The following is a 12,143-nucleotide window of genomic DNA, read 5'->3' as shown; positions in this document are numbered from 1 at the left end:
ATTATATGTTGATTAATATGATTAATTATTATATGCTGATTAATATGATTAATTATTACAATCACATCTTCAAAAAAATTAAGAAAATTTCTAGACGATTGAATTTGCCTCCGAAGCGTTTGTGTCTTGGTCGCGAATGCAGAGGTTCCCTTGCTTACTCCGGCGAAACTTCAGAAACTTCCGGCGAAACTCTGCAAGACCCTCCACGTGTTCTGTGGCCCTCGCCACTCTCTTGGGGACTGTCCCAATTTCCGAAAACTTACTCGCCGCAGACATAATGCAATGAGCAAGTGCTGTGCATTTCTTTTCCCATGTTTCTTTCGCTCCTGCTTTCGGTTTCACGATTACGTCATGCAGAAAAGTTTTCAAAGTTGTAGGAATGTCTTCTTCAACATCCTTGAAAAAGTTATCCGATGGAGGGTAAAAATCTCTCTCATAGACTTTAGATCGGATATCTTGTGAAATTATCTTCGCCGCAGCTTTCACAATTCGAAGTCGTTCAGTTTCCTCGTCTTCCGCTCTTTCTTTATGCCAAGCCTCCGTTAGAACCCTGGTAAGACCCTCACCACGAAAAGAAACTATGGTAGGCTTATTAATACGTGTAGAAAAAATAACACCATCGCCATATTTTGCGCGTAACTGCGCTCTCACATTTCTATTATCCGGTTTGTAGTCACATTTAATTTCACTCTTAAGCTCATCCATGGTGAACTGGCATTCATTCGAGTTTTCGGTTAAATAATCAAAAATGTATCGCATTGCAGTCTACTTCATCAAATTTTGGCCCCCGTTTTTGAGGAACAGCCGCTTTTGGTGCCCTATAACGGCGTTTTAGGCAGGAATGATGGTACTTCACTTCTGCTGCCACTACATCTGCAATTGGTTCAATTCGCTTGATTATCTCCCGACTTTCCTCGGTATCTAAATACAGCGCCCGTGCAATTAGTTGATTTTTGAATTCGAATGTTTGAACTTCATGTACTGAATCGCGCCTCTCAACCGGTACTTTTCTCTGCTTTGCGTAAAATTCATCGTTTATTTTTTCCGCGCACAGAATACACGATGTTTTCGCGGAAAACCCAGGACTTTCGGATCTTAGGTCAGGGGAATGACGCACTTTGTCTAAATAATTCCTTTTTATGGCGGCTGTTATCATCCGGGGCTGATTATATGATTTTCGGCACGCCTCGTGGACAGTCACTGTTTCACGGCCTTTCAAGAGGCTATCAAATCCATCTTGTCGCTTTTTACTACTTTCAATAAACGTTCCGATCGCACGCGACCGCGCTTCCGACACATTACTGTCCGCTAATGTTTTCGAACAAATGAAACGCGTTGTCGTTAAGTCTACGGTCCCTGCCATTTTCTTAAATAAAGTCACCACTTACATCACACCTGAAACACAAGTAAGAATTCATGTGGATTAGGAGTCGGGAGTTTGATGCGAGCAATACACGCGTAATGGAAAAAACGCAGCAGCCGTTCGAACTTTATAACGTCTGACAACCTCACCGCGAAACCGGTCACGAATACTAAACCTAAATTCCTCAACAGCCCCGCTTGATGGGCCCCCTCGTAGGACAGATTGTGGGGTGGGGTGTGAAGGGGAGTAAGAGAACAATGCTCAGCGCGCGGGAAGAGGGTCCCGAAACACCGGTCCCGAGGCAGCGGAGCGCTGTTGCCAATGAGGGCACACTACTTATAACGTGCTCAGCTCTCGAGCCAAGCAGCTGAACACGTAGGGGATGGTCGCAGAATAAGGGGGCGTATGTCCACCAGAAAGGGTAGTCCTAGAATAGGGAAGGTAGATCTAGGGGGGATGTAAGAGCCTTTTCACTCTATGTAGATGGTCACCTACCTCAAGAACGTATCCTAAAATCCTAAGGAAAAGAAGGAACACGTAAGTAGGAGCTGGCCACTCGATGTATTGGGTAACGGTACAACTACAACTAGGTCACACAGACCTCTAACAACTATCACACAGATACAACTACTACAAAAAGGGGGGGAGGGGGTCTCCAAGCAGGAAGAGCCGTCGGGGGTGCTGGACGGGACTTTCGGCGAGGGGAGGGATACTCAAAGCTCAATCACCGGGGTGAGACGCGGGACGGGGCAACTTGAGGAGTCAAGGACTCAGAAAGGGGGTAAAAGGCCGCTGGGGCGAAAGGGGGGTCGGGGACGGACCGTAGGACCACAACTTTCGGCCGAGGGATACTCGAGGACTTGACTACGGGGTAAGACGCGCGTCAGGAATCCGCGAGGAGACGTAGGCACGGGTGGCGAGACGACTGACTTCAGGGGATTTCAGAGAGCTCCTCGTGGGCCCCCTAGGCCTGCTAACTTGGGCGTCGTTTCCCACGGTTAGCTCGCCAAAATCCCCTGACCAAGCATGTCATATCCGTCAGGACTCCGAAATCCGCGGAAAGCAACTGGTTAGGTTGCCGACCCGTGGACTCCCGGTCGCCCGGCGCCCGAGGTAGAGGTGTATGAAATAGTAAGGTTTCTCGGACTGTATGGCAGCGGCCTGTCTAGTGATGTCACCGGGCGATGTCACTACCGGACGCGACAAGCTGTGTCATGAAAACCTCGCGGATCCACCGATTTCGCGGCGCAATATTGGCTCGCTGCTTCCAAAACCGCCGTAACTCCAATATTCCGTTATACTCCCCCTACAACGACACAGGATAATGACCTCATTATCCGCAGTGGGTCACCGGGAGGTCGAGCGTTTTGGAAGCAGCTAGTCAACACTGGGGTATGATTTTGTAGGGACTGGGGAAGTTTGAAAAAAAATTGTTATCGGTCATCGCGCCCGTCCTTTTGGGAGCATTAACCTGCTACTGTCATTCTTAAATCTAAACATTGTGTCTTATTACAAGGGTTTAACTGTACAGTGAAAGAAGGAAAGTGAAATATGACGCTGGAGAACGCTCGGCGGTTGTCGCCGTCGTTGTACGAGTTGATCAGCTGGCGCGAAGGTCACTGACTCATGGCGCGGGGCCGGTGAGTGAGGAGCTTCTTGCTTCATATCGGGTGTCTCGAACAGCTGAGCGTTGTTCGGCGTGGTTTTTACTTTGTAAAGAAAGAAAAAATATTTTACTCCTAAGTATGTATGTACGCTTAAAGCTAATGTTTTTTTTTACTCATTTCACTCAAATTGTGTCGGCGGGGGGGGGGGGGCGTTCGCCCTGGGCCCCCTGGAAGCAGAGGCATGGTGGGTGGGGGGGCGTCTGCCCTGGAACCCAGTGAGGCTGAGGTCTGCTTGCAGTCCCGTGGATTTGGTGTGGCCCGTGGGTAGAGCTTTGGGGTTGAGTTTTCTTGGCGCCGCGAAAGTTGCAACATGTTATCCCTCTAATACTCCTAGTCCTGCATTTTCGAGCGGTGTTGGCAGCTTTGAGACGATTGGCCACTGGCGATTTAGGCGACGATTTCGTGGTTGGTCGGTGCATGGCAGGTCGTTTTGCGTGGCCGTCGAAGTGGGGCGAGGTGAAGGTAATTTTCTGGAGGTCCTGAGGTCGGCTTGATTTTTAGCTTTTTCGGAAAATAAAGGCTTGAGCAGTGATATAATGGATTTACTCAAAAAATAAAGATTTTTCGCGATCTCCCCGACCTCAGTCTGCGATTTTTTGCTGAGTAATCGCATGTAGCAAGAATAAAAAAAGGTGGGCTTAATATAGAAGATTTTGCCCCATAAAAAAAAATGCTATTTCCTCCTGCAGATCTCCGTCCATTGCCAGCTGCAGGCATCTCGTTGTTGTTGCTCCCAGTGGAGCGGAGCCTATTGGCTATCACCTCCTGGTCCCACTGCGGAAACCGACCACTGCATGGCCTCCGGCACCATCCGATCCAGCCGTCCAGGCCAGGCCAGGGGGGTCCAGCGCGAATCCGCCGCCCCCCCTTTGTCGCTTCCGCCTCTAGCCGGGACCCCCGGGTTTTGGCCCGTGCCCACGGAACGTTCCAGCCGCCGTTTCGGCCCACCAGACGCGGGCTGTCACGAGGCTGCCCACCTGCTTTTGCGTGGGAGCCCTGATCTTCGACTCGGATCTTCGCCTCTGATCTGATTTCGATCTTTCGACTTATAACGTGCTCCTGTTTATATTTTTCGTTTTATTTTCTTTCTCTTTTATGTAATCTAATTAAAGTGCGGTTCATCTGTTTATCCCGAGTGTTTATTTTTATTTGCTAATAACTATTTGCTACTTGTTTATGCATATTTTAGTTTCAAAAAGGAAGAATACTAGAATAGGATACTGAAGGATACTACTGATGCCTAAATGATACAATTATTGATTAATTACAAAATAATGGGAGGAAAGAATGAAGGAGATATTTTTCCCTCAAATCGTAAGAAGGTTTTTTTTTTTTTACGTTCTGTTTATAATTTGAAAGATCAACCTTGAGCCTATTTCGTATGGAACATAGTAGCTTTTATGCAAAATCAGTGTTGGAGTTTTTCTCAGTGACACGGCGCGCAGTGGTTCGAATCAACGGGGGAGATCGGACACAACTTGGCACTTCTAAACATTTTTGGCTTCATAATCGGAAAAGTTACTTACAGCGGAGTTATAGCGGAGTATTCCATGTCCGACCTCTCCCACCGACCCGCCCCACCGCGTGCCGAGGGGGGCCCTCCGCTGCAGTGTCGTCTGAGCAACAAAGGGAAAAGGGTAATGAAAGATGAGAGGGAGATTAGCTTAATATTATCTGTCTTATTAGGAATATATATAGGAATATATAATAATGATAGTGTATTTGGAAATGCCTTTTTTTTTTAACCGGATTCCACGGATTGCATGTAATAATTGGTTAGGAAAGGAAAATTAAGAGGGTGAAAAGTAAATGTAGTTTGTCCGATCATCAACGCTGCAGCAGAAGGCCTCAGGGAGCATGGCAGGTTTTTCAATCATTTAAAATTTGTGTCTATTAACCCTTTATCGATTCTTGATCGATTTTTCTCCATGAAGGCCGACTGCGACAAGATTTTACAAGATTTTTTTTTTTTTTTTTTTTTTTTATATATATCTTTTCTCTCCTCCCTTCCTCTAATCAAAAAAAAAAACCGGTAAATTCACCTGCCACTAGCACCAACCGATGCTTCGACCGCCAGTCATAGTAAAAATAGCACATTATCATAGTTCAAAACCAAAAATAAAAGATTGTAAAAATAATTAAACAAAAATTACCTGAAAGGGCAGAGCAGCAAAAAAAAAAACCTATAATCTAACACTACGATAAAAAACTAACACTAAAAACTAAAAAAAAAAAAACCGAGGCCACACTTCTGAGATCACCACTTCGTGGGTGGTGGGAGCTGCTGAACCTCGAGGACCCACACGACGATCAATTCTTGATCGCCGGGGGCGAATTCCACAACGCATCGGAGATAGCCGCATCCGGGATGTTCTCGCTCGTGAGGCCCGGCGATCCGGAACCTCACCTCGCTAACCCCGTGACCCTCATGTCCACGACATAACTGTTCTAGGTGATGGCCGAAATCAGGGTAAGCAGGATCCCGTATAAAAAAAAACGGCAAGCCCGCCACAATAAGGTTTGACAACGCAATTTGCCGAAAATTGGAGGGCTGCGCGGAGTAAACACAGCACCTCCCACCATCCACGCCCTGTCCCGCGGAACTCTAAAGGAAACATTTTGCTGAAAACCAAACGAGATACGGATAACGCAACGGAACGCGGACTGAAACCGGGAGCTATCCGCCCAAGAACAGAGCCGATTCCCTGGAAGAAAATGTGCAACTTCAGCAATTAAGGGCTAGTGGGTGAACATCTTCTCCCCCCCCCCCCCCCCCCGCAGAGAGCAGAAGAAACTGATCGCTAAACAACTGTTGCCACACCAAGCTAATATTAAGCCAATACTTACGGCCAATTGTAAAAAACAACATACAGACCAGTGATTCCACTATGCAGATATGTGTTTCTACGAGAGAACCACAGATAGCGCCCATTTGTCTTGCAGATAATCCGATTGCCCTTAAACTTTCCCTCAAACACTCAAATTTAGACTCTCCATTTCGGAAAAACCCAACAGCGCCTCTTTAATAAGAATGCAATTCGTAGCTTGAAACTATAAAAAGTTACCAACAGTGAAAACACTTATGTGCATGGGAAGGACTGGGGGCGCATGCGTTATTTCAGACCAAAAAAAAAAAGCCAAGTGTCTTTAGACTGCGCAAATGGATTCTGACACGGTTCAGGAACGACATATGCGCCATTGGTATTCCTATACACATAAGTGCTTTCGGAATGAGAAAGAGCATGTGGGTCCTGATTGCAGACTGCAGCAACGTCGATCAACGCCGGAAAAATTCACAATTTCCTACAAACTTGTTCGCCAGCAATATCATTTATCGTCTCTGCGTGCTAGCCTGGACGAGCCTTTGCGCCGTGTCCTCACTCAATGCATAACTACGCAATAGCGGGAAAAATAGGATCAGAAAGCATAATCGGAGTGCCACGGCAGCGTAATGAAAAGACCACCTTCAGGGCACAGAGCATTTCTTCAGAAGATCGAGCGAACGCATCTCCTTTGCCGAGCGAGGCTGCGAGCAGCGAGACGTGAGCCCTGAACCTCATAAGACCAAGCGCATAATGCGACTCATATCTTGCGCCCGAGGTAGAGGTGTATGAAATAGTAAGGTTTCTCGGACTATATGGCAGCGGCCTGTCTAGTGATGTCACCGGGCGATGTCACTACCGGACGCGACAAGCTGTGTCATGAAAACCTCGCGGATCCACCGATTTCGCGGCGCAATATTGGCTCGCTGCTTCCAAAACCGCCGTAACTCCAATATTCCGTTATACTACTGTCATGAATAATGTTGATTTTATCGATGCTTTTGTTCCCAAAGGAACCTATTTGGTATTAAAGACAGTCGCGGGCAGAAATATTGACTTTTGTTGACATTTGCAATTTTTTTTCACTGGAGAAATCGTGAAAATTGGATTTTTCGGAAAAACGGCAAAACTGCGAAAGACGCTAGCGGCCTTAATTTTCGTGCTAAGAGGTAAATCAAAAGCTCATTCTGTAGGAAATTTTATCTACTTTTTAATGAAACTATTGGTTTCTTCATAACATTTGAAGGGTCCGAGAAATTTTGGATTTTTTGCAAAAAAACGAGATTTGGCAACGTTTTTTCAAGATGGCGGCTTTAGCACAAGGAAATTTTGTTCGCAAACCTCAAATTCAGATTCTACGCGAAAAATTACATAAGAATCAACTTTAAAACCTTCTGTCAAGAATTATGCACGGTAAAACCCCACCGGCCCTGGACTATGAGCGATGTGTGAGACTCATCGTGAACGAGTACCTTCTCACTGAGATGCAGCCTCGTTCCCTCCTCCTGAATAGTTACTTGTAGAAGTGCACGATCAATAAACCCATTGTAGTCGATTACGTCCTCTGCCTTACAAGGTTGTGCGTGCTTTCCTGTATAACTTTTAATTTCGAGTGAGATCGAATGATTGTTGTGAACGAATGATTGTTCGGCCTAGTTATGAAGATCATGGTATCCAGACTTCTCATCGATGTTTTCTTACAGTTCTTTTGAAACGGTCCGTGCTTGAGAGTAAACGGAAGAACGTCAATGGCTTCATGGTGCGTCTTGATTCTTTTATGAAGAGTAAACCGCTCGGTATGTGTACTTTCTTCCGGTGTCAAGTTAATGTCATGATCGTCCATGTTACAGGATTGGGCACCGACAAATTTACCCGTACAGAAAGGAACAAAAGTTGAGGATATCGAGGAGAAAACCTTGTTCGTGCTGCTCTCTTCAAATTTCTCACATAACAGTTGGCAAGTTTTCGTAATTGGCGAATATCATGAGTATTTTCATAAAAATATCTATCGCGAGGGACGTGGTCCTCCGTCACCGTGAGAGCGGTTCGCAGCGCTCTTTACCATGGTTCCTTCCTCAACTCACATAGATACGTAGTGATCGTCTTACCAGGATTTTCCTGCCCCAATTTTGGCTGCCGAGGTCGAATTTGACGCGGGTTCTCACTAGTTTTATCTCACAAAGTTGGCCGTCATCGAAGTTTTCTATACAGTTCTTTTGAAACGGTCCGTGCTTGAGAGTAAACGGAAGAACGTCAATGGCTTCATGGTCTCCCTTGATTCTTTTATGAAGGGTAAACCGCTCGGTATATGTACTTTCTTCCGGTGTCAAGTTAATGTCATGATCGTCCATGTTACAGGATTGGGCACCGACAAATTTACCCGTAAAGAAAGGAACAAAGCTGAGGATATCGAGGAGAAAACCTTGTTCGTGTTGCTCTCTTCGAATTTCTCACATAACAGTTGGCAAGTTTTCGTAATTGGCGAATATCATGAGTATTTTCATAAAAATATCTATCGCGAGGGACGTGGTCCTCCGTCACCATGAGAGCGGTTCACAGCGCTCTTTACCATGGTTCCTTCCTCAACTCATATAGATATGTAGTGAACGTCTTACCAGGCTTTTCCTCCCCCAATTTTGGCTGCCGAGGTCGAATTTGACGCGGGTTCTCACTAGTTTTATCGCGAGAAGTTCCTCGGCAAAAATCGTTTGATCAAGAATGTCGGGGAGAGACACGTATCGCATGATCTGTCGTTCGTTCGTTCCTAAAACTATATTCTGTCTTTTTAGAGTGTTCTCCAAAAATTTGCCGTAACAAGCATTAAAAATCCCTTTTAGCGTATCCTGTGCGAATCTATTGCCCTGCGCCTCTTTTCTGAGTCTCGCGTTCAACTCTATGAACGGTTTAAGGAAAGGTTTCGGTTTGAAATAAATACTCATCCCTCATCCTTACTCATCCTCTTTTAAGACGAGCCCGTTAGCCAGCGCTTGTTTTAAGGTAGCGAAATGAATGACGTAATGAGATTCATCCTCAAGAGTCAAGAGAAGTTTCTTTGTCTTCGGTCCGCGGCAAGGGGGTTTTTATTTTCGCAACAGAAAGGGTGATCAGAATGGAAATCGTGGAAATTTTCGGGATAAATCAAATCGACGATGAGGATGAAACCTTAAGGTCCATCGTCCGGGATGGTCATTATCAACGGTTGTCCGTTCTCTGTCGAGCTCAGCTCCATCAACTCCTCTGAACTCAACCAGCGATAATCAGCGTAGGGGAAGGGTTCGCACTTTGTAAACGCGTATAGGGCTGTAACGTCCAAATATTGAATGTACGTACTGGATCCTTTTCCATGCTGAGGGTTTACGTTCCCCGTTTCACCTGGAGTGAGTGAGTTGTCGGCAACTACATGTTCAAGGAACATTGTGAAATTCCACTTCTAATCGCGGATTTTTTTTTTCTTTTTTTCTTTTTTTTTCTTCAAAATAGCCATAGGCTAATCCCATTTCGTTCCAACGTTTCTGTGTTTCTTTTCTGTTCTACCTCATTTCATACACTCCCTATCCTCGGACTTTAGTAGTCTTCCCTCTCCCCAGTTAGCCTTTTGATATATTCTTAGTTTAAATAGTAGGTTCTTTTTAAAATGATACTCGATTCGTTGGTCCGTTGAGTAGATTCCAAGCTTTACAAGATCTTTAACGCTTTGGTATCTGAAAGAATCGGTTGTGAGTGACAAATGCTTAGGTTCAGGAGCTTGCATTGGGCGTGGGTATACATTGAGCCAGATATTCCCCACTTTGAACATCGTTGGAAGTAAGGGATGGCAAGGAATTTCTGATCCAAAATCTTGGAAAACTCGATTTCTTGGTGAGAGAAATCCAGTTTTGTTTGCCCCACACATAACAGGTATCTCCTTGTAGCGTCTGTGAAGATTTGATTTGAGAATCACGGGAATCGTCTGACATTTTATTATGTGAGCAACCTCTCCATTCACAACAGCCGTGAATCCACTTTCCTCCATCAGAGCGTATGCGAATTCTTCGGGAGAGATGAGGGATAATGTGAGTAAATTTTGGATTGTATTCGCCTCTACTTTACAACGTTGATACTTCTGATCTTGGTACATTCTGTCAATCTCTACACCGATATGCCTCTCAATATAAACGAACTTTGTATTCATATATAATGGGAGGTCGATGGCATTTGGCTTCAAAGCTTTGCTAGGAGGAACCTGTCCATTCACTACAGCCGTGAATCCACTTTCCTCCATCAGAGCGTATGCGAATTCTTCGGGAGAGATGAGGGATACTGTGAGTAAATTTTGGATTGTATTCGCCTCTACTTTACAACGTTGATACACTTGATCTTGGTACATTCTGTCAATATCTACACCGATATGCCTCTCAATATAAACGAACTTTGTATTCATATATAATGGGAGGTCGATGGCATTTGGCTTCAAAGCTTTGCTAGGAGGAACCTGTCCATTCACTACAGCCGTGAATCCACTTTCCTCCATCAGAGCGTATGCGAATTCTTCGGGAGAGATGAGGGATAATGTGAGTAAATTTTGGATTGTATTCGCCTCTACTTTACAACGTTGATACACTTGATCTTGGTACATTCTGTCAATTTCTACACCGATATGCCTCTCAATATAAACGAACTTTGTATTCATATATAATGGGAGGTCGATGGCATTTGGCTTCAAAGCTTTGCTAGGAGGAACCTGTCCATTCACTACAGCCGTGAATCCACTTTCCTCCATCAGAGCGTATGCGAATTCTTCGGGAGAGATGCGGGATAATGTGAGTAAATTTTGGATTGCATCGTCTCTACTTTACAAAGTTGATACACTTGATCTTGGTACATTCTGTCAATTTCTACACCGATATGCCTCTCAATATAAACGAACTTTGTATTCATATATACTGGGAGGTCGATGGCATTTGGCTTCAAAGCTTTGCTAGGAGCAACCTGTCCATTCACTACAGCCGTGAATCCACTTTCCTCCAGCAGAGCGTATGCGAATTCTTCGGGAGAGATGAGGGATAATGTGAGTAAATTTTGGATTGTATTCGCCTCTACTTTACAACGTTGATACACTTGATCTTGGTACATTCTGTCAATTTCTACACCGATATGCCTCTCAATATAAACGAACTTTGTATTCATATATAATGGGAGGTCGATGGCATTTGGCTTCAAAGCTTTGCTAGGAGCAACCTGTCCATTCACTACAGCCGTGAATCCACTTTCCTCCATCAGAGCGTATGCGAATTCTTCGGGAGAGATGAGGGATAATGTGAGTAAATTTTGGATTGTATTCGCCTCTACTTTACAACGTTGATACACTTGATCTTGGTACATTCTGTCGATTTCTACACCGATATGCCTCTCAATATAAACGAACTTTGTATTCATATATAATGGGAGGTCGATGGCATTTGGCTTCAAAGCTTTGCTAGGAGCAACCTGTCCATTCACTACAGCCGTGAATCCACTTTCCTCCATCAGAGCGTATGCGAATTCTTCGGGAGAGATGAGGGATAATGTGAGTAAATTTTGGATTGTATTCGTCTCTACTTTACAACGTTGATACACTTGATCTTGGTACATTCTGTCAATCTCTACACCGATATGCCTCTCAATATAAACGAACTTTGTATTCATATATAATGGGAGGTCGATGGCATTTGGCTTCAAAGCTTTGCTAGGAGCAACCTCTCCATTCACTACAGCCGTGAATCCACTTTCCTCCATCAGAGCGTATGCGAATTCTTCGGGAGAGATGAGGGATAATGTGAGTAAATTTTGGATTGTATTCGCCTCTACTTTACAACGTTGATACACTTGATCTTGGTACATTCTGTCAATTTCTACACCGATATGCCTCTCAATATAAACGAACTTTGTATTCATATATAATGGGAGGTCGATGGCATTTGGCTTCAAAGCTTTGCTAGATTTCACCGGTGTTTGGGATGACAGAGATTCGGTGACGAAAGCAAATAATTAAGAATGTTCCGTTGCTTTCAGATCATGCCCGCACACAAAGTGAGATCTTTTGACTTCTAAGGAAAAAGCAGTATTACTGGATTCAACTGTTATCATATTCAAGGAGGAGTTAGTACCAACTGTTAAGTTGGCTAGACCAGTAAACAAGACGTTAAAACTGGTTTCTGAATTATCACATTCACCTTTTATATCCTGATTCCAATAAGTTACGCCATTCGTGACATCCATGATGAATCCGGATGAGTATTGTGCTTCATAGCCGGATTCAAGTGAAATTTTTCC

General features: G+C 44.6%; 1 protein-coding gene across 1 annotated transcript; it reads right to left on the bottom strand.

The window, feature by feature from the left end:
* Positions 1-3,067: 3,067 nt before the first annotated feature.
* LOC140225460 (uncharacterized) lies at positions 3,068-11,711 on the bottom strand. The gene is made up of 2 exons (XM_072304457.1): positions 10,759-11,711; positions 3,068-10,678 (listed from the first exon to the last, which is right to left on the bottom strand). The coding sequence occupies exons 1-2, from the start codon at positions 11,709-11,711 to the stop codon at positions 9,388-9,390; spliced, it is 2,244 nt and encodes a 747-aa protein (XP_072160558.1). The 3' UTR covers positions 3,068-9,387.
* Between the last annotated feature and the right edge of the window lie 432 nt (positions 11,712-12,143).

Source organism: Bemisia tabaci, chromosome 9 (assembly GCF_918797505.1).
Source record: "Bemisia tabaci chromosome 9, PGI_BMITA_v3".
Classification (NCBI taxonomy): domain Eukaryota; kingdom Metazoa; phylum Arthropoda; class Insecta; order Hemiptera; family Aleyrodidae; genus Bemisia; species Bemisia tabaci.
Note: the sequence above shows the minus strand (reverse complement) of the source record. Positions and strands in the feature narration are given on the sequence as shown.